Raw genomic sequence first — 22,254 nt, forward strand, 5'->3', positions numbered from 1 at the left:
TGTTCCAGAACTTTTCTGGATAAAAAGAATTAATGAATTTTCTCTTCGTACTTGTAATAAGTACGGGAACAGAAAAAAAACCAAATTTCTCTATCAGTAAATAAAAAATTTCAAACATTTTTTGTTTTCAATGTACTTTTTAAACAAATAATTTATTTGACAATTTTTTTTCTATTTGCCAGGAAAAAATTTTCTGGCTAAAACCGACAAGTTCTGGCAAAGAGAAACTATTATTTACATGATTATTTCTCAATTTTGTTCTCTTTTACGATTTCTGGTAAAAACCTGCAAACATGACAAGTAAAGGAATACATCTTTTATATGAAAAAGAGTTTAAAATGCCTATAGCATTTACATATATTTAGTTATAATTGTATTAAAAAACGCAGAATAATAGTTATTTAATTTATTAGAATAAAATTACATTCGATTTACTTTCTACTAGATTTGTGTACTCGGTTTTGAAACGAGAAAAATTATGGGAATTCGTTTTTAAACGAGAAATTTACTCGGATTCGGTTTACAGAACAGACAGGACTGTGTAATATTATTTTGCCCAAATTGGCTTTTTTTATTACTGAATAAATAAATGAATAAAATGTCTTTGTTTTTACGTTATTGATAATTTTTTTAATGCAAAATTTTTTAGAAACTGATTTTCTGCAAAAAGTTTTATATGGAGGATATGGTCAAATATAGGCCGATCCTCGTAAAACTTGGAGAAAGGATTTGTTTTTAATTTTTAAGAATTTTTTATCCATCCCTGCATAATTTCTCACACAACTTTTGTGCTTGCTCTGTTTTGTTGTTATAAACAATATATTTGCTTCCAAAATCCCACTTTCTGATCTCTCGGATTCCGTTTATATTTGAAAACTAAACGCATTTGAAAACTTAGCCGGCTTACAGTCGATTTTAAGCCGCCGCCGATATATTTGGTGTCAGTCGCCCCCGCCGACATATCAGTCGCCGCCGCCGTTAATATTTGTCAGCGCAGGGCTCTATTAGAGCGAACGAACGAATCATGGATCACAGTGTAGCGGATGAAATTATATTGAATTCTATTAAACAAATGTATAAATAAATTAAGAAAAAGTGAATTACAATACTTCTACTCCAAACAAAATATCAAAAAATATTAAAAAAACAGAAAAGTCCCTAGTAAAAGCAAAAATAGACGGGGCCCTTTGAAGGCAAAAAGAAAAAATTTTACTGTGTGTATGTTTGTGTGTGAAAAAAGGTGGTGTGTAAAAGAGAAAAAGAAAAAGCAAAGCAAATATAATTAATAAAAGAAAATTTTTTATAGAAAATCTATTCAAATGCTTAATTAAGGCAAAAATAAAAAATGTGGAAATTCAATAGATATTTTACAACAACACAACATTAGCAAAAAGAGAAACGGAGAAAAAATTCCAATTGTCAAGATTTATTTTTTGCTCGCTTCTGCACACTACACTCTTCTTTAAGTTCATTGAAGTGCGAAAATCGGTGTAAAAATATAGAAAAAAATTATCGGGTTTACTGTTTTTTTTTATGTAAAAAATTTGACGCAAAAAATTGCATGCTGAGATATTTCTACTGCAAAATAAATTAAACAAAACAGAAAAAAGTTAAATCAAGAAAAAAATTGTTTACATTTTTTCTTTGCTTTTGTAAGAAAGCGAAAAATGTTTTCATAATTGAATGAAATTGAATTGAATTATCTTGTGTGTTAGTGAAAGAAGTTACAGAAAGATAAAAGTAAGAAAAAACAAGAGAATAAAATTAAAGAAAAGCGAAATTTTTTCTTACGGCATTTTAAGGGAAAAAGTGCAGAAAAAAACAAAAGAAATAGAACAATAAAAATTGCAAAAAATTAAGATTAATGTGTGAAAAAAATTGTGTATGAAAACAAAGTAAAATAATATAAATTAAACAAGAAAAGGAAAAGCAAAAAAACTTGTCTGCTGTTGAATTTTGCAATACGCTGTTTTTTTCCTCCGAAACATCCTACTTCTAGTCATCCATTTTAGTCTTCTTGTTCTATAACTTTTCTTTACATTACTTCTACACCTCATTCTCATTTGTTGTTATTGTTGTCTGGTGTCACAGTCATTCCTTCCTTTTTCTTACTACGTCGAGTACTACAACATTGGATGGTTTGAGCTCCATTGTGTCTGCCATAAAAATTTGCCAAAGAGTATTTTTTTCTTCATCAGAAGACACAGAAATTCTGGTTGAGACAACTTTTTTTTTTTTGCAAATTATTATTGTTATACGCGTTTCTTGACTTTTTTCATTGCTGCACTTTCCTTATTTGGTCCTTCATGTGCACCTGTTTTTAACCTTCAATAAAAAAGAAATAAATAAAGCAAAAACAACCAACAACCTTGGATTACTATAAAAATTAAAAACACTCCATCATCATACTACTCATCATTGCCATCATCCATTGTGAAAATTGTCCTCCATCGAGACTTAAAGAGTCGAGCCTGTCAGTCAGTGAGTGAGTGCTGAAGCAGAGGGATTTGCAGCCACAATATGCCCAAATGCGATGTTAAGACACGTTACATTCCTGCGACTTTCGCTTGGATTTTATTATTAACCACCACATTTTTGTTCTTCTTTTTTCCGTAAGTATCCATTTTTCTTGCTTTTTATCTTTTATTTGCTTTTAGAAAATAACTTTTCATTGGTGTAGTTTATACAATTTTCCAAAAAAAATTTTGGTTTTATAATGAGTAACAACAAAAATCCATTGGTTTCAAGTTCAACTAAAAATTTTTTTGCAAGGATTCTGTCCTTGATACAAGTAGAAATTATACAACAAAATATGTATAATGCTCTTTTTATTGTTGGAGGGGTTGTTGTCAAAAATTTTAATACTATTTTAGGTTAAAATGTTTACTTTTTATAAAAAAATGTAAGAATTGGGTTTATCCTCTGTACTGAGCAAGTAACAAAAACTGTGTATATTACTATAGACTTTTTATAAAAATAACAAAGGTGAAATACTGTGTGAAATAAAAAAAAAAATGAGATTGTTAATATTGTTTATATTCTGCTTGCTACATGTAAAAGTTTAATTATGAAAAAACAAGTTTACATACCACTATCTCAGCTTTGTTGGATCACTGCGTGCAGAAGTTGTAAAAATGAAGAGATTTATGAAATACTTTTCTAATTTATATTTGATTTAGAATTGTTAACCAGGCATAGAACTGAACGAGAAATTACTCTTTAAGAATTCAAGTCCCAAATCATATTTTCCTAAAAATAAATCACATTTTTGAAAGTCGCATGCAAGATATATCAAACCCCGTATTTAATAACAACAGTTTTCAGTACTAATTATGATATTCGAAATTAGTGGGTAATACTACTAGGAATTGCAGATTAGTTTGCTGACTACAGTCAATAGTAAACGCTGATTTAAAATCGAGGCAATAGATTATAAACTAATCTGTAGTCAACAATAAAAAATTATCTTAAGGCGTACTTATAGAAAGATCTATTGTCAAAAGTATATCATGTATATCTTTATCCTAAACTATAAATATATATTTTGATCCGTAGTCATGTCTATAGACCGATGTATTCAATAGTATAAACTGATCTATAGACAACTCATATAGTCAAGACTAAATACTGATTTATAATTAAGACTAAAGACTGAACTAACTATAGTCAACACTATGAATAGTCGAGACTATTGACCGATCTTCAAGAAACTCAATTATAATCAAGACTTATAGACTACGCTATAGACTGATCTATATTGAAGCATATAGATTTATCTATAGCCAAGACTATATAGTAATCTATAGTCAAAGTTATAGACTAATCTTCATTCAAGATTATAGACTGATATATAGTCCAAACTAGTGGATGGTATCCAATTTAAATCAATTATTTTAGATTTTATTTTAAAGTCTTTTAATCAAGACTTAAAAATTATTTTTAAGAATTTTGTATCTTACACATTTTCCAGTTTTTAATTAAAAACTAGTGGGCCGACCGAGTAGTGACGCTAATCAGCTGATGTGTAGACAAAAGATTCTCATTTAAAAACATGCAGCTCCTTGGCCGTTTACTTGATAAAATTTCATCAATTTTGATCGAATTTCATGAAGAAATGAAAGCATTTAATTTCGCAGAACTGATATTCCGATTAATTTCCCCCCAGGTCATGTTTGCTTGATGACCCAATCAATCAGAAGACAAACCCAATTTTGTTGTATTGCAATCCCGAGGTATAGAGGAGCTACCAGTACCTCCAGTCTGCCGGTAATATAAAATGGTAATGTCAATTCATTCCTTCGATTTTCCTTGGTATAGTTTGACATGGTAATACGGTTGGCCAGTTGTCTGCAGAACTTGTCCTGGTGGTTTAAACCCAAATTAGCGGGAAGAGTTCTGTGCTGTTGCCGAATGACTGAACATTCCATATACGTAAATTGCCACCTGCTTCTAAGTTACAAATGGGGCGGTGGTGAGTCGTCACAGAAGCTCACCTAGTGGTTTGAAAAAGACCACCGTGAAATAGGACAACACGCAGGTGTTCACGTAAAGCACTTGACATTTATTCCGATTAATCGATCACAAAATAATAATTTTTTTTGCAGCAAAAATAGTAATTGAAATCGATCCCATAGTCTATATTAACTATATTAATCTAAGCTAAAAATTACAGTTATTCTGTGCCTTCACTATTGTGGCAATTACTTTACTTTGTAAAATCACTAGCTAAAGGATACTGTTCATACAACTTTTAAAGCAATTCCTCTTTAAATCCTAAAACATTACTTTTAAGTCGAAGTAAAATTGCGTGTTTTATCCTGTTTAATTTAAATTTATTTTCTCCATCAAACACGTTTTCTTTGGCAATTTGCAACAGACAAAAAAAGTTAATAAAAATAAAGAAAATACATTTTTTAGAAATGTCTGTTTAACTGTCTATTTTCTCTTTCATCTATCTTTATGTATTTCTTTTTTTACCATTAAATTATATATTGTATATGTCTGTCTATCTGTCGTTTAAAGTAGTACTGTCAGCATAAAAAATTCGAATTTTATAAATTTGATTTATTTACAACAATGCAACTTCACATCAATTGTGGCAATTGAGAAAATAATTTATATACTTGTTCTTGCTATAGAATTAAAAAAGTAAAAGACATAAAATTACTTAAAAACTTGGAAATTTTGGCGATTTTTTAAAATATTTTCAGAAAGAGTTATCAGCCACAGTTGAACTGTTACAACGTAATCACTTTTATCTACAGATTATGTAAAACCTACACATATTTTTTATTTCTTAACATCTAAACATAATATTTACTTGACTTACAAATTACCAATCTTTAAATTTTTATATCTTTCACGGTTTTTAACAAAATTCTAGAAATAAAATTTTATTTACATAAATTTTCTTGCAAAATTGTGTTTGTATTTAATTTTACTTAAAATTTTCTGTTATTATTTGTTGCTTTTTGTTTACTTCAATTTTCACAAATATTTGGAAATATTTCTATTTGTATTTCAAAAGAAAAAAAAACGCTTTTATCAAATTTTAAATTCCAACTAAAATATGTTGTGTTGTGGCCCATACAAAAGAAATTTTCTTCGCACATAAAATATTTCTCAAGAAAAATCAATAAATTGCACCAAACAAAAATAGAAAAAAAATTACCAAAAGTAAATTGTATAGAATTGTTTAAACAATAGATTTCTTTTTTTCCATTTTATTTCATGGCCTTTTAAACTTTCGCAATAATTATGCAGGTAATTAAGCTGTTAATGAAAGACAAAATCATCAAAATAATTTAATGTAATGAATGCTTCAATAAATAATCAATAATAAATCCATTGGCATCTTAACACACAATACTTGTATATAATTGAGATTGAAAGTTGATTTTTGAAATTTTGTGTGATTTTCATTTTATATTTATACATATTATTAGGGAAATAATGTAAAGAAATAATTTTATTTGGTGGTAAATGCTTTTAAAATTTTCTCAAATAACGTTTTGTGTATTTTAGAGCATCATAAGAAATAAGTGGTAGAATATGTCCTCTTCCAAATCCATTGGTTTATGAGAAACCCCTAACTCTTTTTCTGTAATATTAATTGTTCACAAAGTCTTTCTCTCAAATGATTACTCTTTTTTTAGTAAAAGACTCTTCCTAAGGATGACTTTTTCTATAGTAAAAGAGTCATCATTGTAACACTTCCTAAGTCTTCCTAAGGGAGACATTTTCTATAGTATAAGAGTCTTCCTAAGGCAGACTTCATATACAGTAAAAGAGCCTTTCTAAGGAATACTTTTTCTATAGTGAAAGAGTCTTCTTAAGGAATACTTGTTCTATAGTATAAGAGTTTTCCTAAGTAATACTTTTTCTACAGTAAAAGAGCCTTCTTAATGAAAACTTTCTATATTCTATGGCAAATGGAGTCTTTCTGAGAAAGACTTTTAGCTATTGTAAAAGAGTCCTCTTAAGGATAACTTTTTTATAGTAAAAGTGCTTTCTTAAGAAAGACTTTCTATAGTAAAAAGTCTTCTATAGTAGGATAGGTTGATAGGAGGATGTTAACTACATCAAATCCGAAGAAATACACCTAGGCCACTATCGGGCCTGTTGTGCGCTCCTTTTCATAAAAAAATGTTCACTGAATGAATTATTTTTCAGTGTTCAGAAAATCTGTATCCTGGACGTAATTCCTAAGAATTTTCCAATCAGTGTTAGTCAGGAATGTTATTTCCGGATACTTGGATCTCCAAAGTGCTCCAGAGTTTCACTGTCCTAACTACATGTTCTAGATGTGCTCCTAATCCTGTGTGTCCACTCAGAATACGTACCATCATAGTAACTTTAGACTTGTTCATTTTGAGGAGATTTCTCGTCTTGCTCTTATCAGGTTCACCCCATAGGATCTTTGTGGTTTTACCCACCGTTCCATTATTCCAAGAGGCCTTATGGGATTCCCACACGCATATTTTTTAAGTCAGCTTTTGTTGCCTCTAATGGTTTTGCGTTTGTCAGGTTAACTGCCTCGAGCTCCCTTGCCTTTAAAGCTATTACATTCGCCCTTTCGTTGCCGACTACTCACGAGTGTGTTGGTACCCATATGATGTAAACCTTACCTCTGGGAGAGCATTCAGTTAAAGCTTTCTTACATTCCAATACGGTTTTAGATTTAATTCTATTACCTGATATCGCCCTAATTGCCTTCTGGCTGTCGGTAAATATATTAATTTACTCATTCCGTTATTGCTCGGACTTCTGCCTGGAAGCTTGTGTTATGATTTGGTAAACGATGGTATATTTCTGTTTCTGGGTCTGGACTCCCAGCCCCACTTTGTCGCCCAATTTAGAGCAATCCGGGTAACAACGGATTCCTACTGGTATTTGCTCTAATGTTCCGCTTTACCAAGCCATTCTATCTGGGATCAGCGTTTCAAAGTTTCCGACATATTATGTGTCTGGCATGCGATCAAGTTTCAGATTGTGTATAATCTTCCAATGTATCCAGTATACATTGATGACGTGTTCTATAAGGCAAAGAGCCGTTCGGCTGTAAGCGCCGCTTCATATCTTAAATACATATGTTGCAATGGGTGGAATATATAGTAACGTTTCCAGAACCTTGGTTGAAGTAGTACATATGGCACCACTTATACGCTGAACTCCCTGTAGTAGTTTGATATTGCACTTTTTGTCCAAAGCAGTCCACTAGATTATTGAAGCATAAGCTAGAATTGGTCTTATTACACTTTTATAAAGCCAATTTGTCATAGTAATAAAAGATTCTTTCTACTTTTCTATATTAATAGATTGTGTCTTTCTAAAGAATAATTTTTCTATACTAAAAGAGTCTTCCTAAGGAAGACTTTTTCTATAGCAAAAGAGTCTTACTAAGGAAGACTTTTTCTATAGCAAAAGAGTCTTCCTAAGGAAGACTTTTTCTATAGCAAAAGAGTCTTCCTAAGGAAGACTTTTTCTATAGCAAAAGAGTCTTCCTAAGGAAGACTTTTTCTATAGCAAAAGAGTCTTCCTAAGGAAGACTTTTTCTATAGCAAAAGAGTCTTCCTAAGGAAGACTTTTTCTATAGCAAAAGAGTCTTCCTAAGGAAGACTCTTCTTTTTTCTATGGTAAAAGAGTCTTCTAAAGGAAGTCTTTTTTCTATATTAAAAGAGTATTCCTAAGGAAGACTTTCTCCATAGTAAAATAGTCTTCCAAAGGACGATTTTTCAATAGTAAAAATGTTTTCTGTAGTAAAAGACTTTCTAAGGAAGTATTTTTTCAATAAGTCTTCATAAGGAAGACTTTTTGAGTAGTAGGAAAGTTTCCCTAAGGAGGACATTTTCTTTGGTAAATAGTATTTCCAAGAATGGATTTTTCTGTAGTAAAAAAACTTTCAAAGGAACATTTTTTCTGTAGTAACAAGTCCTTCTACTTTTTTTAAGTAAAAGAGCCTTTCTGAAGTAGAAGGGTCTTCTTTGTGTTCTGTAGTAAAAAGTCTTGCTAAGAAAAACAAGTAAGAGTGTTATATTCGGCTATGCCGAATCTTATATACCCACCATCACTCCTCGTTTGACTCGAATGAAACTTACTTATGTCGAATTTCATCTATATACTCGTATATTTAGGCCAGTTATAAGCGTTAAAGTCATTTTCTGAAGGGGACCTTATATAGGGGGTAGGGTCAATTATGGGTCGATCCTCATAAAATTTGGTAGACAGAATTTGGTTCGTATTAAATTTATTTATGTCGAATTTCATCGCTACACTCGTATTTTTAAACCATTAATGAGCGTTGCAGTCATTTTCTGAAGGGGACCTTTTATGGGGGGTAGGGTCAATTATGGACCGATCCTCATAAAATTTTGCATAGTGATTTTGGATCATAAGGAACTTAATTATGTCGAATTGTTATATTTGTATTTTTAAACAAGATATGGCTGTTAAAAGCTGCTTTTCGAGGGGCCACTTGTATGGGGGCTATCCGAAAACGTGGACCGATATTGCCCATTTTCAATACCAAACAAATCTTACCTATAAAAAATATTTGTGTGAAATTTCAACCCTCTAGCTCTTTCCATTCGGACTCTATCGTGCTTTCAACAGACAGACAGACGGACAGACGGACGGACAGACGGACAGACGGACAGACATGGCTAGATCGTCTTAGAATTTAATGAGGACCCAGAATATATATACTTTTGTGGTCTATGACCAATATTTCGATGTGTTACAAACGGAATGACAAAATCAATATACCCCCCATCTTTTTTGATGGTGGGTATAAAAATTTCTATATAAAAAAAGTCCTGCTAAGTAAGTTAGATAGTGAAGTAGTATGTGAATATATTTGACATTAATATGTAGACAAATAAAACACCTTTTAATCGTTTGCAAAGTTTTCATTTTAATTATATCTTCTAAATTGTCTATTATTGTCTTATATGTAATAAAATAACTCTTAACAATTGTCGTTTCTTTTAATTTCTTAACTTAACACCATGTCAAAATTTTGTTAACAACCTTTATTCTTTTACTCAATTCAATTAAATTTTTTGCTTTACAAATTGTTAATTACAAAGTAAATAAATTTTTTACAAATATATAAATATGGGGTGAATGAAGTTTGAAGATGAGGGGGTGAGATACGCTTGTAACAATGTGTATGTCATACAAAATTGTCTTTTGAGTAATTAAACCCTGTCATTGATGTAAAAAAAAAATTAAATATATACGAGTAGGAATAAAACTTTTTTGGCTTAAATAATTTAGAAAAATTTTTAACTTTTAATATTATTTTGAAATTTTGAATTATTTTAGTAATTGACTATAAGTTGATTTTTTTTACAGTGTTGGCCTATTTCTTTTTCCTAAATAAATGTGTTCCCATTGTGTATTCAATATCTACTATTTTTTAGTTTTTTATTGTTTTTTTATATTATTATTCTTTTATTACTATTATTATGTTATTTTTTTTTCTTGACTTGAACACAAGCGTAAATATTTGCTAAGATATAAAGACAAACAATAATGAAATAGTAGCTTCTCCTGCAAAAAAATTTTAGTTTTTTTATGATTTTTGTTGTTCTTTAATTCACATACAAATTATTTGTTGCGTTCCAGTCAACTTACTTTGTTTTCCTTTTGTTCATCCTATTTTTTTGGTACCACATTGGTGTTCATACTGGTACTTGAAATGATATTTCGTTATTTTTTCTTTCCATTTTGTATACTTGACGTAATTAGTATAAATTGTTTTTTCAAATATAAATTTTTTTTGAGGTCGTGCGGAAAATTTTGTTTTATTATTAAAATTGGTATGTATGTATGTTTGTTTGTTTATTTTACTTTTTATTGCCCAGCAAATTCGATTGGGAAATGTTGTAATATTTGAGGTTTTTATAAAAGAAATATATTTCCTAAACAAGTGGTTAGCATAAAGAGATTAGCTTCTAATATGTCATGTTATGATTTTGTTTAATGGTACTAATTGCCTTTTGTTTTTAGGCCTTTAGAGCCATAAGCTGTCGACCACTAACTTAAACATGTGTATTTTAATAAAAAGTTTGAGAAATTTTAGGAAATTTCTTCATTATTTTTTGGTTTCTACAGTAATATCTTAAGGAAAAATACTTGAGAAAGTTTTTTTTTTGAATGAAATGCTTAGCTAATTTATATAATATACATTAATTAATCAATATTTTTGCTAAAGATCATAAAAGTTATAAAAAAAAGTTTTATTTACATATGTACTTGTAAAAGGGATGGAGCCAGACATATTTTTTAAATAGTTTGAAAGGTGGAAGTACGTATTTTACATCAAATAAAAAAAAAAAAATAAGCCTCCATGGAACCTGTTGTACTCTCCTTTACCAGTTTCTTTGGAGGTAATTGTTGTTGAATTGTTGTTGCTGGGGTTGACAGCGCTTGGCCAAATAATTCAGGTCATTCCGGTACGTAGAATCGGCTGTCGGGGATTGTTTGGAGGTAATCGATCCCAAAACCTCCGGTTTAATAGACTAGAACACTCCCCCACGGGGCATGTTTCCATGATGTAATGTCCAATCATGGTGTATTGCAATCCCGGGGTAAAAAGGTGCTACCAGCACCTCTAGTCTGCCAGGACTATAAGCTGATGATGATCAAATGTATCCTCGGAATGATTTGACATGGGATCTAACCAGAGAACCACATAATCTGGTACTACGGGTGGCCAGTTGCCCACAGGACTTGTCCTGGCTGGTCAGTTGGTTTACCAGGCATCGTTTCATGAAGAGGGATCCTGATTTATTATATTGGGTATTTCGGGCTACCAAATACATCTCTAGGTGCTGTTGCCAAACCAACAGAAGCCATCTCAGTAGTGTGGTTGGGCGACTTTAAGAGGTCCAGGAATGCACTGGGGTGAGTATTTAGATGATGAGAATGTTTGTAGGGACAGAGCATGCCTCATAACATCAATATGGTGTTTTCACCTGATGTTGGGTACGCCCCTTCTATTGACTCTAACCAGTGATTGCCTTTTCCTTTGTCGAGGTTAGATTGAGCTTGCTCATGACACCTGTCCTTCCCCAACGGGGCTACTATGGCAAGAGATTGGATAGCTCGAGTACTTTAGCAAAGTGCTTGTACATGGATCGGCTCAGCCATGTAAAAGAACTGCCACCTGATTTCTTCAATGATATCTCAAGGCTACCCAGTGGTTGAAAAAGACCACCGTGAGATAGGCCAACACGGCAGTTACTCACGTAAAGCACTTCGGCATCCAGACTACAACACTAAACCACCGAAAGTAGACATTTAGGATAACTGCAAAGATGTTTGCTGCACAGCAACTCAACCTATAGGTAAAGAACTGTTCTAATCAAGTTAGCACTGTACTTTATTTTAAGGAGCCCACTATCAAATCGATTTTAATGCAATCAGAAGAAATTAGTGGTCCGGTACGACAATCTTTTCACAGCTGATGTATACAAATCCTGATTCAATAGTTGTAGCACATATCCATTCTTGTATGTATTACTCTTAAATACAAAAATTCTTCCTTAAATCCCACTAAAGTAAGGATTTCTATACTTAAAGTGCTTAGATCTGGAGATTTGCGAGTTTATGATTTACTTTTTGAAGGCTTGATTCTTTGTATTTTTGATAGAAATTTTGGAATTGTTTTTCATGAAATATTTCAATATATGAAATATGTTTTACTATATTAAAAAGTTTAAATTTTGTTTGTCCAAAGTTTTCAATAAACAAAATCATAACAATGCCTTCTATAGCCTCCAGCCTTTTAGAGGATTTTCTCTCATATTAGTTAGACCAATAAAATCAAAAATTATTTTATATAAATGACCTTCAATGTGACATAAATATTTAATTATAAAAAAAGGAACATCCTATAAAAACAGAAATTGGACAAGGATAAAAAATAAAAAAATGTATAATAAAAAATACATACAACGAATAAAAACATTTAAAATTTATAACTCACATGATGATGATGATGACAATGATGGAAAGCAATGACGATGAAAATAATGCTGATGATGCAGAAAGTTTCATATGTTCAAGGGTATTAAAATATTGATGATAATTGTAATGCTAACGATAATAATGATGATATGATTGGCATTATAATCAACACCAGCATCAAAAACATCAGAATCATCATTATCATGATGATTTATTAATACTAACTATACAAATGAATTATTGTGTATGTTTGTAGTTTGATGTGTGATATATTTATACTAATAAAATATTTAAATAAAAAATAAAATTGTTATTTTTACCACAATAATATTATTTATTTGAAGAACTGAAAGTGATGATTTGTTTATAAATAAAATATGTATACTATTCCAGCGATATATTATTGTTTATTTATTTATTTATTTTTATAACTTATACAGCAGAAATGAGATGTGATAAAAAAATAGAATAAAAAACAAAACTATGTACAATCGATGCTTGGAATTGTCAATACCGGTTGTAACCACCAGTATTTGTATAATAAAATGAAAATAACCCATTTAAAATTAAATAATTAATGGAACTATCATACAAGCAGTTGACAGGAAAAGGCATCTCTTTTGAATTTATAAGGCGTGTCAAGAAAAATGTTACAGTAACCAGTTCGAGATTCTCAGGAACTTAAATATTGATCAAAGAATATTAAAATGGACGGGATATATGCTGTAGAACAGGGTCATGATATCAAGTTAAATAAAAGGAGGATATTTAGGACTGCATTTTCTTTCTTATGGGGCAAAGTCCGTATTGACACTTTTTACCAGACAATATAAAAGAATTTCGACCATCTGTCAAATATCCTGGCACTGTTTTCGATTCTAAGCTCAAGTGGACACTGCAATGCTGTAAGAAACCCATAAGAAACCAAATTACATCTGTCCACTTTATACAAAGCATAATGACTTGCTGGTCTTGTTATTAAAGTATCTTAATATTTACAAATGTACATATTATTCGTTGCGGTCTTAAGGTTTAGAAAGTTTTTCTTGCTATTATGTTTTCTATGAGTTCTTGATACTTGTTTCTGCTCTTGATACCTATATTACATTCATGTCGATGGATTATATAAGTACTGCAAGCACCTAACTTTAAACGGATCTTGCGTGTCAATAGAAGACAGGACTGCTAACATTGATCTTCGGGACTAGCTCGGGTATTTGAACAAAATGCTTTTTATGTTCTCCGTTGAGTGGTACAACGCTCTATAATGATATATAGTGTCTCAAAGATGAACAAATAACGATTGTAATAAAATTGGCTGGATTGAGGGCTCCCGCAGGGCCATGTTACCTTGCCCATCTTGGTGTTGTTGCAATTCGGGGAAAAAGAGGTGCTACCAAAACTCTAGTCTGCTTAGACTATAAACTAGTGGTGTCAAATGCATCCTCGGACTTTCTTTGGAATGATTTGATCTGGGATCGAACCAGGGAGCCTTATATACTGGTAGCCCCCAGGCCAATAACTGGGACATTGTGTTGTCCCAGTTATTGGAGATGTCCTTTCAGCGTGCACGTAGTGGCTCTTGTTTAAACCCAAACCCGCGGGAAAGAATGTCGGGATAAGTTAGGTGCTGTTGCCGAGACAACAGACATCTTGCAGAGGAGCCCCCTGGCATGTTTCCTTGATGATAGACCGCATCTTGGTGTATTGTAATCCGGGGGAAAAGAGGTGTTACCTCTGCAGGGACTATAAACTGGTAATGTCACTTCACTCCTCGGCTAGTCCTGTATGATTTGACATGGGGTCTAACCAGAGAACCACATAATCTGGTGGCCAGTTGCCCGCAGTACTATATCCTGGTTGGTGAGCTGGTTGAGGATCCTTCGGGATCCACGTAGTGGCTGTAGTTTAAAACCAAATTCGCGGGAAGTGTAAGTGGCGGTTAAAAGACTGATGTAAGGTAAAATCAATATTTCAGGATAAGTTCGGATCTATTGCCGAAAACAACAGAGGAGTGACTGTGGGACTAAGCCTTGGGAATGAGTTGGTGTTAATTGTATATGGTGCGGGATGAATGTGGGGTATGCGGGCCTCACCCACCCGTTTACCTAAAATATGTATGTTTATCTCTTATGAGTCTGTCGAATGAATGAGAAGTGTGCTGGGTTGAATGATGATGGATGTCCAGATATCTTTAGAGTAAACTTTGTTCATATCAGAATTACCACAGTGTGTCATTGTGAGTAAGAAGAAAGTTTCGGCTTATTTGATGGATTCGTACTTCGGTATACCAGTTACGTCTCCAGGTGCTGTTGCCGACTCAACAGAAGCCATTCCATCTGCGTGGTTGTAAACGGAAGTGATGTTTTATATCTCGGAAGTTAAGCAACGGGGCAGCAATGGTCAGTGATTAGATAGCTGAAGTACTTGAGCAAAGTGCGCGTATATTGGACCGGCATCCATATACGTAAATTGCCACCTGCGTGTAACCCAGTGGTTGAAAAAGACCACCGTGAGATGGGTAAATACGGCAGGTACTCACGTAAAGCACTTCGGCATTAATTAATCCTGCAGAGGAGTCACTGTGGGAAATGAGTTGGTGTCAAGAGTATATGATATGGGATAGATGTAGGGGTATGCGTACCTTAACCATCCGTATGCCTGTAACGAATCATTTACTGCATTTACTTGTTTTTAAACATCTAAGAGTATATTCAAATGTCTGACATCTGGCTTCTTAAATACATTAATAACTATTGCAGAATGTTTATAAACTGAGGATTTATCTATCTTTAAACAGTATAGATTGCCTTCGTATGTCTGGACCGATTTGGCACTGTGGAAAAAATTGTCTTAAGTTGTATTCAAACAAATTTGTAATACGAGATGAAAGGTATTGTGATCTTATAAACAAGAATTAAAGAACACAGGAAAAGTATCTCAGGACATGACCGACTTCAAAGGTTAGTGGACTACCTCGTCCAAAAATGTGATACCAAAGAATTTTCTTTACTACCAGATTTACCACAGTGTATTCTCTGGGAGAAAGAAAAAGTCTTTGGCTTATTTTATGGATTTGTATTTCGCTCTACCGATTACGTCTCCAAGTGATATTGCCGAATCAACAGAGGCAACCCTATCTGCGCGGAAGTGATATTTTTGCATTTCGGAAGTTACGCAAAGGGGCAACAATTGTTAGATATTAGATAGCTCGAGTATTTGACATCAGGCTTGGGGGGTAATGACTACATTTTCAATTTCAATTACATTTGAAGTAATTGTAATTGAAGCATTACCAATTACAATTACATGTAATTGTAATTGAAGTTTTGCCAACTACAATTATTTTTAATTGAAAATTACAATTACTTGTAATTGTAATTGAAGTTTTGCCAATTACAATTACTTGTAATTGTAATTGAAGAAATTCCAATTACAATTACTTGTAATTGTGAATTTTGTTTCTTATAATTACATGTAATTTGTAATTAGTAATACCTAAATTAAAATTACAAGTAATTGTAATTGGCAAAACTTCAATTACAATTACAAATAATTGTAATTAGTTATTTGTCAATTACACATTACAAGTAATTGTAATTGGAAAAATTTCAATTACAATTACAAGTAATTGTAATTGGTTATTGTTCAATTACACACTACAAGTAATTGTAATTGACCTTGTAATTAATTACTTTGTGTAATCATTACCCCCCATGCCTGTAAGAATCATAATGGGACGGTGGTAGGTCGCCTAACAATCTCACCCTGTGGTTGTAAAAAAGTGTTCAAGTAAAACACTTCGAATTATGAAATACTACGGGTTATTCCGTATTGCGATTCGTTTTTTTTCTTGATTCGAGTTATGGAGTAACCCAATGCGTCTTAAATATCACTAAAGGAACTCATTTAAACTTTAGGACATGAAATCTCGTAAATTTGATGCGATTTTTTATGGAAGATATAACTTTATCGGCTTTCATGGTAATGATCTTTGTTGAATGGCAAGTTAACTGACGTCTCTCCCCAAAATATCGCATATTTTAGTGGGTAAAGAACAACAATTAGCATGATCTTGTTGTTTAAACTGTTATAGAAATCTGCATTATTTAAAACATATTATCTGGATTTTCTTATTATAAATCTAGGGAAATAATTATTTTTGCATCTGCTTTAAATGTGCATTAATTAAAAGCTATTATAATTGATTAATTTACTTCTAGTGTAACTGAAAATGGGTTTACTTTTAAGGTTTACTACTTTTTTTTATAAACTTGGCATGTGTAACCATTGTTAAGCAGATAATAGATATAAAATCTATATATTATTATTAGTAGTACGAATTTGATTACAGTAAACATGTGCCTCCCTTTAAGCAAACTTGCTTTTTAATAATTCATTCACTATTAAATGTGTTTACCTTGGTTACTTCATACTGAACATGTTTGTTGCTTAAAATATATTTCAATATATGGAAATAAATATTGTATTTAGTACACCTAATTACTTTGATTTCTTTCATAAACTATTTTTCGTGCATTGCATTTGAATTAAATATTTTAGTTATAAACAATAACTATCTCTATATTATTAATTATCGCTAAATTGATTTATTGCTAAATATTAATAATGACTCAAACTTTTACTATCTAATGATAATAATATTTTAGCTAAATAATTTTATATTTTTAGCTCTACTATTGGGAGGGGAATCAATATAAAACTTATAAGTTGAATTGGGAACTGATTGTAGTTTTAGGAACCTGTATGTTACATTAAAAACGTTATAAGTGCTGGTCATTTCTACTTTTTTTAAAGGCAATTTATATATATATTCCTATTATTTGTTCCTTAAAAAATAATAATTTTTACAAATTGTATCTGCCTTAAGTTTATAAAAAAACAACATTCTTCTCTCTTTTTGTAATGGACTTTTTCTTTATTAAAATTAATATTAATATTAAACCGAATGATTCATTATATAAACCTAAATGGCAATTTTCAATGTCAGTTTATTTACTCTGCGGTCGGTAACCAGGGGAACTTTAACAGGAAACACTAAAATGAAAAAAAAAAAAAACAACCACAGCGGTGTTTAAAAATTCAAACAGAGAATTACCTTGAACTGATAAGTAATCGCGTATATAACAATATACTTTTTTTTTCTTTTTAATTTTTTGGTAATAATTTTACTTAAAAGCCGGTATTTATGTAACTGAAGTAAAAATACAACAACGAAAATAAAACGGAAAATTTGTGCAGGGGGAGAAGTATCAGTATATAAAGTAGGGGGAGATTAAAAATGTATATAGTATGTACTACAGGGTTTACTAATGACCTTAAACTCAAACTAAATGAAAAATAAGTATCTTATCTTTATGACAGTGAAAAATTTGTTTAAACAAAAAAAATATATATTATTGTGTCACAAATGCATAAGACGACTCATTCATTTACAGTTAAACTAAACTAGAAAATTAATTTCATTATGATATTATTAAATAAATTGCTTAATACTTTTTGATAATTCAGTCTACAAGCATTCTTTAGTGAACTCAAATCAAAGTATCAAGTTGTTAAATTTATATAATTTCTTAAATTATTTCATCGTCTAGATAAAACTTAAGTTCTTATCTCAAAAGGATATCTTATTAAAAATTCTAGTTTCTATTAAAACTTTTTTTCTTTCTTTCCTAAGTATTTTCTTTGTTTTATATATTTTTTTCTTCCAGCACAATTAAAAATTTTGAATCGTATCTTATTACTAATTACAAATTGTTAGTTAATGGCCTGGCATCAACCACGTTAAAGTAATTAAAAATTTAAAAGAAAAACAGTTGAAACAAAAAACATGATTAAATCGAAAGAAAATCTACACAAAAAAAAAAAAAAAGGTTTAGAAAAAAAGCTTTAATGAATTACATCAGCGGAAGTAGAGCAAATTTAGACCAATAAAAAAAACACAAACAAAAATATATATTCATTAATACACTCACGCAAAGCAGGTGGTTAAATTTTGAAATGAATGACTGTTGGTGGTAAAATGAGATAAGAAATTATTCAATTTTTTAGAAGTTAGTTAAATAATTTTTACAGTAAATATTTTATCACAAGCTAAATTTCGATAATTTAGACGTCAAATTTCTAAAGAAAAGTTTGTTCCAAAGCTACATAAGTTTCCTGAAAAGATAAAGGGATAAACCTTGAAGTTCTCTTTCTAATGCAAAAGTTTTGAGTGTAAAATTTTGCTCTATAGAAAAGTATTTACTTCCACTGACACTTTATTATAGAAAGCTGGCTTTCAAAGACATATTTGTATGGAAAAGTGTCTTTAACAGAATCTATTTTAACTAAAACAGTCCCATTTCACTTTCCTAAATAGAACTGTATTCAACAAAACGTGTCTAAGTTATTACATACTAAAACGTGTAAAATGTGACATGAAAGTCCATGGATTACATATAGTCCATTTCTGAAGAAATGGCTTATTTCTGAGCTGATGTTCGAAACAATTAAGAGTTTAAAATCTCTGCGCACTGTGTCTACGGACGTTATAACAATTTTAAATTGTAATAATGTCCCCCGGGGGGCATGTTTCATTGGTAAAATCTCCATCTTGGTGTTATTGCAATATGCTATGGAAAATAGGTGCTACCAATACCTTTAGTCTGTCGGGTTGAGGTTCCTTTGGGATCCACGTAGTGGCTGTGGTTTAAACCCAAATTCGCGGGGAGAGAATGTGTTGGTTTAAGGACTGATATATCCTATGCCATATACATATATCTGGATTCTCCCTCCGGTGCTGTTGCTATCTCTACAGATGTCAATGGGTGATATGACAAAGCAACTTATACAGGATTCCTGAATCCGTTGAGTGTATCTTACTCTTCGCGTAGTAGTTTCGGTTATTTTCAGGTTGACACTAGTTGTCTGTCATTCCGTTGATCGTTCCTTATGATCTGAGAATGGAACTTATGTAAGTTGTTGAACGATCGGTAAAGACTCCTCTGCCCGACAGAGGACTAGTACTGATTTAATGGACCTTTTACTTCAGGAAAGTTCGCGATCGCAACAGGATGCATATTGTTTCATGCTACGCCACTTATGGTTGAGGTTAGGAAATGCACTGGATAGGGCCATTAGTTAATGGGGATTGTATTTTAAATAATGCAATCCTTCATGACATCTAAAAGGTGGTCCGCTTCCGGTATACCAGAAGATTGATTTCACCTGATGTTGGGGTCGCCCCTTCTATTGACTTTAGACCAGTGATTGTTTTTTCCTTGTCCGGGTTTGCATTGGGATTGATCCCATGCTACCTGTCATTCCGCAACGCGGCTACTATGGCAAGAGATTAGATGGCTCGAGTACTTCAGCAAAGTGCTTGAACATGGACCGTCAAAGTCATTTACAAAAATTGCCACCTGCGTTCTTCATAGAAGGATTCAGGGGCGCGTGGTTGACCATTCTCAAGTATACGCAGTGAGTGAAAAAGACCACCTTGAAATAAGGCCGTCAAGGCAGTTGTTCACGTTAAGCACTTAGAAATTGTCTTAACGTTAATGAACACTATGAAACGTTTTGGTTGTCATAACATTCATGGATATTATGATACGCCACCGAATGGCGGCCTTTTGGGATAATACCAGAGGACATACATATGTCATAATGTCCACTGTCATATTGATCATGGACATTATGATACTCCACCAATTTCAAAAGCTCGTACTGGTGTGCCTTCTGTGTAAAAAGGGAACACATCATACGGATCATAGTTTCAAGATTTCTGAATCATTATCCTTCATATTCGAAGAGGAATCGCCTTTGTAATTTCTATATATACGAAAGAAAATCGTGTCAAAGCGGCTCCAAAGATTCCTTACTAATGACAACGACCACGTGTCTTGAAGTTCATCAGTCTCAGAAACCTTTACCACTTTCTAATCTTGTGTTAGAAATTAAGGATCTCCAAGATCTCATCGGGGTATCTTGGCGATAGATCAAAACCTGCGTCGTATCTCCTCAGGAGTCACCATTTTAAGCTTGCAGTTAGTGCAGATTTGAGCAACAACTCTAAGCGTTCGTCTTGTGTTGAGGAAGTGTGCCTGGGTTCCCTTTGGGTACTAGCCAGAGAGTTTCTACGTGAAGGTATTTTATAGAGACACGTTTCTCTAGAAAAAAACTCTTCCAGGCCTATTTCTATGAAAAATTATTTTTCAGCAACAGTCTTATTAACCATTTTTAAAGAAATGTGTTTTCCAGAGACTCATTCATATACATACATATGTACAAAAGTTTCTTACATGTGTTCCAAAGACACATTTCTACCTGATGACAAACGAATTACATACATATTCCTGTCAACTTTAAGATGAAAATTTTTCTTTAATACCTCTGACCATATTTTTACCAAATGGAATCATTACTCATTCCCAACAAAGAAAAATTATCATCTACACTCCCATTTTTTTAAAGAAACTTCTTAATATGTTGTTCGTCCTTTCTTTTTTTCTTTGAGTGAAATTTGAGTTGTTCGTAGGAAAAAAGTCTCTTTTTGTTGGACATTATATCGTGTTTTTTAAGCTTTATAAATATTTCATCATCACTTTTACTTGTTTTTCGTTTTCGTCTAATTTCTTTAACATACGGAAAAACGAAAACAAAAAAAATTTGCCCATAACATTGACTCAATGACTGACTAAGTGAGTGCATGAATTGACTGACAGCCGTAACTTGGAAAAAATGTAATGAAATACAAACGATAATATTTAGAAAGAAAAAACAAAAAAAAAAAAGATGGACAAACATTTGCCGCATTTAGGCTTAAAGCTATTTGCTTTTAAAGAGCAAAATAAAAAAAAAATACAAAAACAAGAATCCATAGAAAAAACTTGACAAACATTAGGGGTAGACCAATGTAGCACCCACAGCTACTAATGGAAATTACCACCACATTTTGTCTGCATAATTTAAACGTCTTCTCTTGCTGCTGCTGCTGCTGCTTCTTTTTCTTTGTTTTAGTTTTTAGTCTTTTTAATTTGCAACTAAATTTTATAACTTTTAATGAAATAGATATTCAAAGATAATGGATATTGAAGCAGACAAAGAAGAACCAACTCATTTAGTATTTAAGTTGTTGAATATAATTATAAAAAAAAGCACAAGAAACTTTTACTTGACCAAGGTTTGGTCAAAAGTATTATTTCTTATAAAGTTTATTCTGTATTTAGTTTTCTCTGCAACTTTTAGAATAGAATTTAATTTAAGTGTGTTTTTAGTTACGTACAAAAAGAAGTAAGCAAAGTATACACATTCCATTTAATCCTTATTTAAAGAACTAAACTAAGCATTTAAGGTTTATTACATAGAAGTAAGTGGTGCAAAACACGTTCTTAAATAAATTAAAAAAAAAATTAAATCATCATTTCATATGAAATCTCATATCTCCAATTGGACAATGGAATTATTGGTCTTATCGTGAAAACGTTAAAAATATAAACTTAAGATCGTATCTTATCCGGTTATACAATGTAATTGGTGTTTTGTAAATTACAATTATTTGTAACGTGTAATTGATCAATTACCAATTACAATTACTTGTAATTGTAATTAAAGTTTTGGAAATTACAATTACTTAATAGTAATTGAAATTCAAAGTAATTGTAAGTGATTAATAGTCAATTACCCCCTGAAAGTAATGGTAGTTGTTAAACTTTAATTACAATTACTTGTCCCTGTAATTGATTATTTCTCAATTGCACATTACAAGTAATTGTAATT

At 31.7% G+C, this 22,254-nt stretch overlaps 1 protein-coding gene across 5 annotated transcripts in view; it reads left to right on the forward strand.

Annotated features, from left to right (window-relative positions):
- The first annotated feature begins 995 nt into the window (after positions 1-995).
- The window catches only part of LOC119611756 (palmitoyltransferase ZDHHC8B), a 107,198-nt gene continuing 85,939 nt past the window's right edge, over positions 996-22,254 (forward strand). For 3 of the 5 annotated variants that reach the window (XM_037967444.1, XM_037967445.1, XM_037967446.1), the window contains exon 1: positions 998-2,612. In XM_037967444.1, the coding sequence (XP_037823372.1) occupies positions 2,521-2,612 (92 nt within the window). In that variant the 5' untranslated portion in view covers positions 998-2,520. Of the gene's footprint in view, positions 2,613-22,254 lie in introns of all 5 variants that reach the window. The other 2 variants (XM_037967443.1, XM_037967442.1) reach the window with 2 other exon arrangements.

The sequence above is a fragment of the Lucilia sericata genome, unplaced genomic scaffold, assembly GCF_015586225.1.
Source record: "Lucilia sericata isolate MDLA Ls3-8-SP2 unplaced genomic scaffold, ASM1558622v1 Contig001526F_arrow, whole genome shotgun sequence".
NCBI classification, from domain to species: domain Eukaryota; kingdom Metazoa; phylum Arthropoda; class Insecta; order Diptera; family Calliphoridae; genus Lucilia; species Lucilia sericata.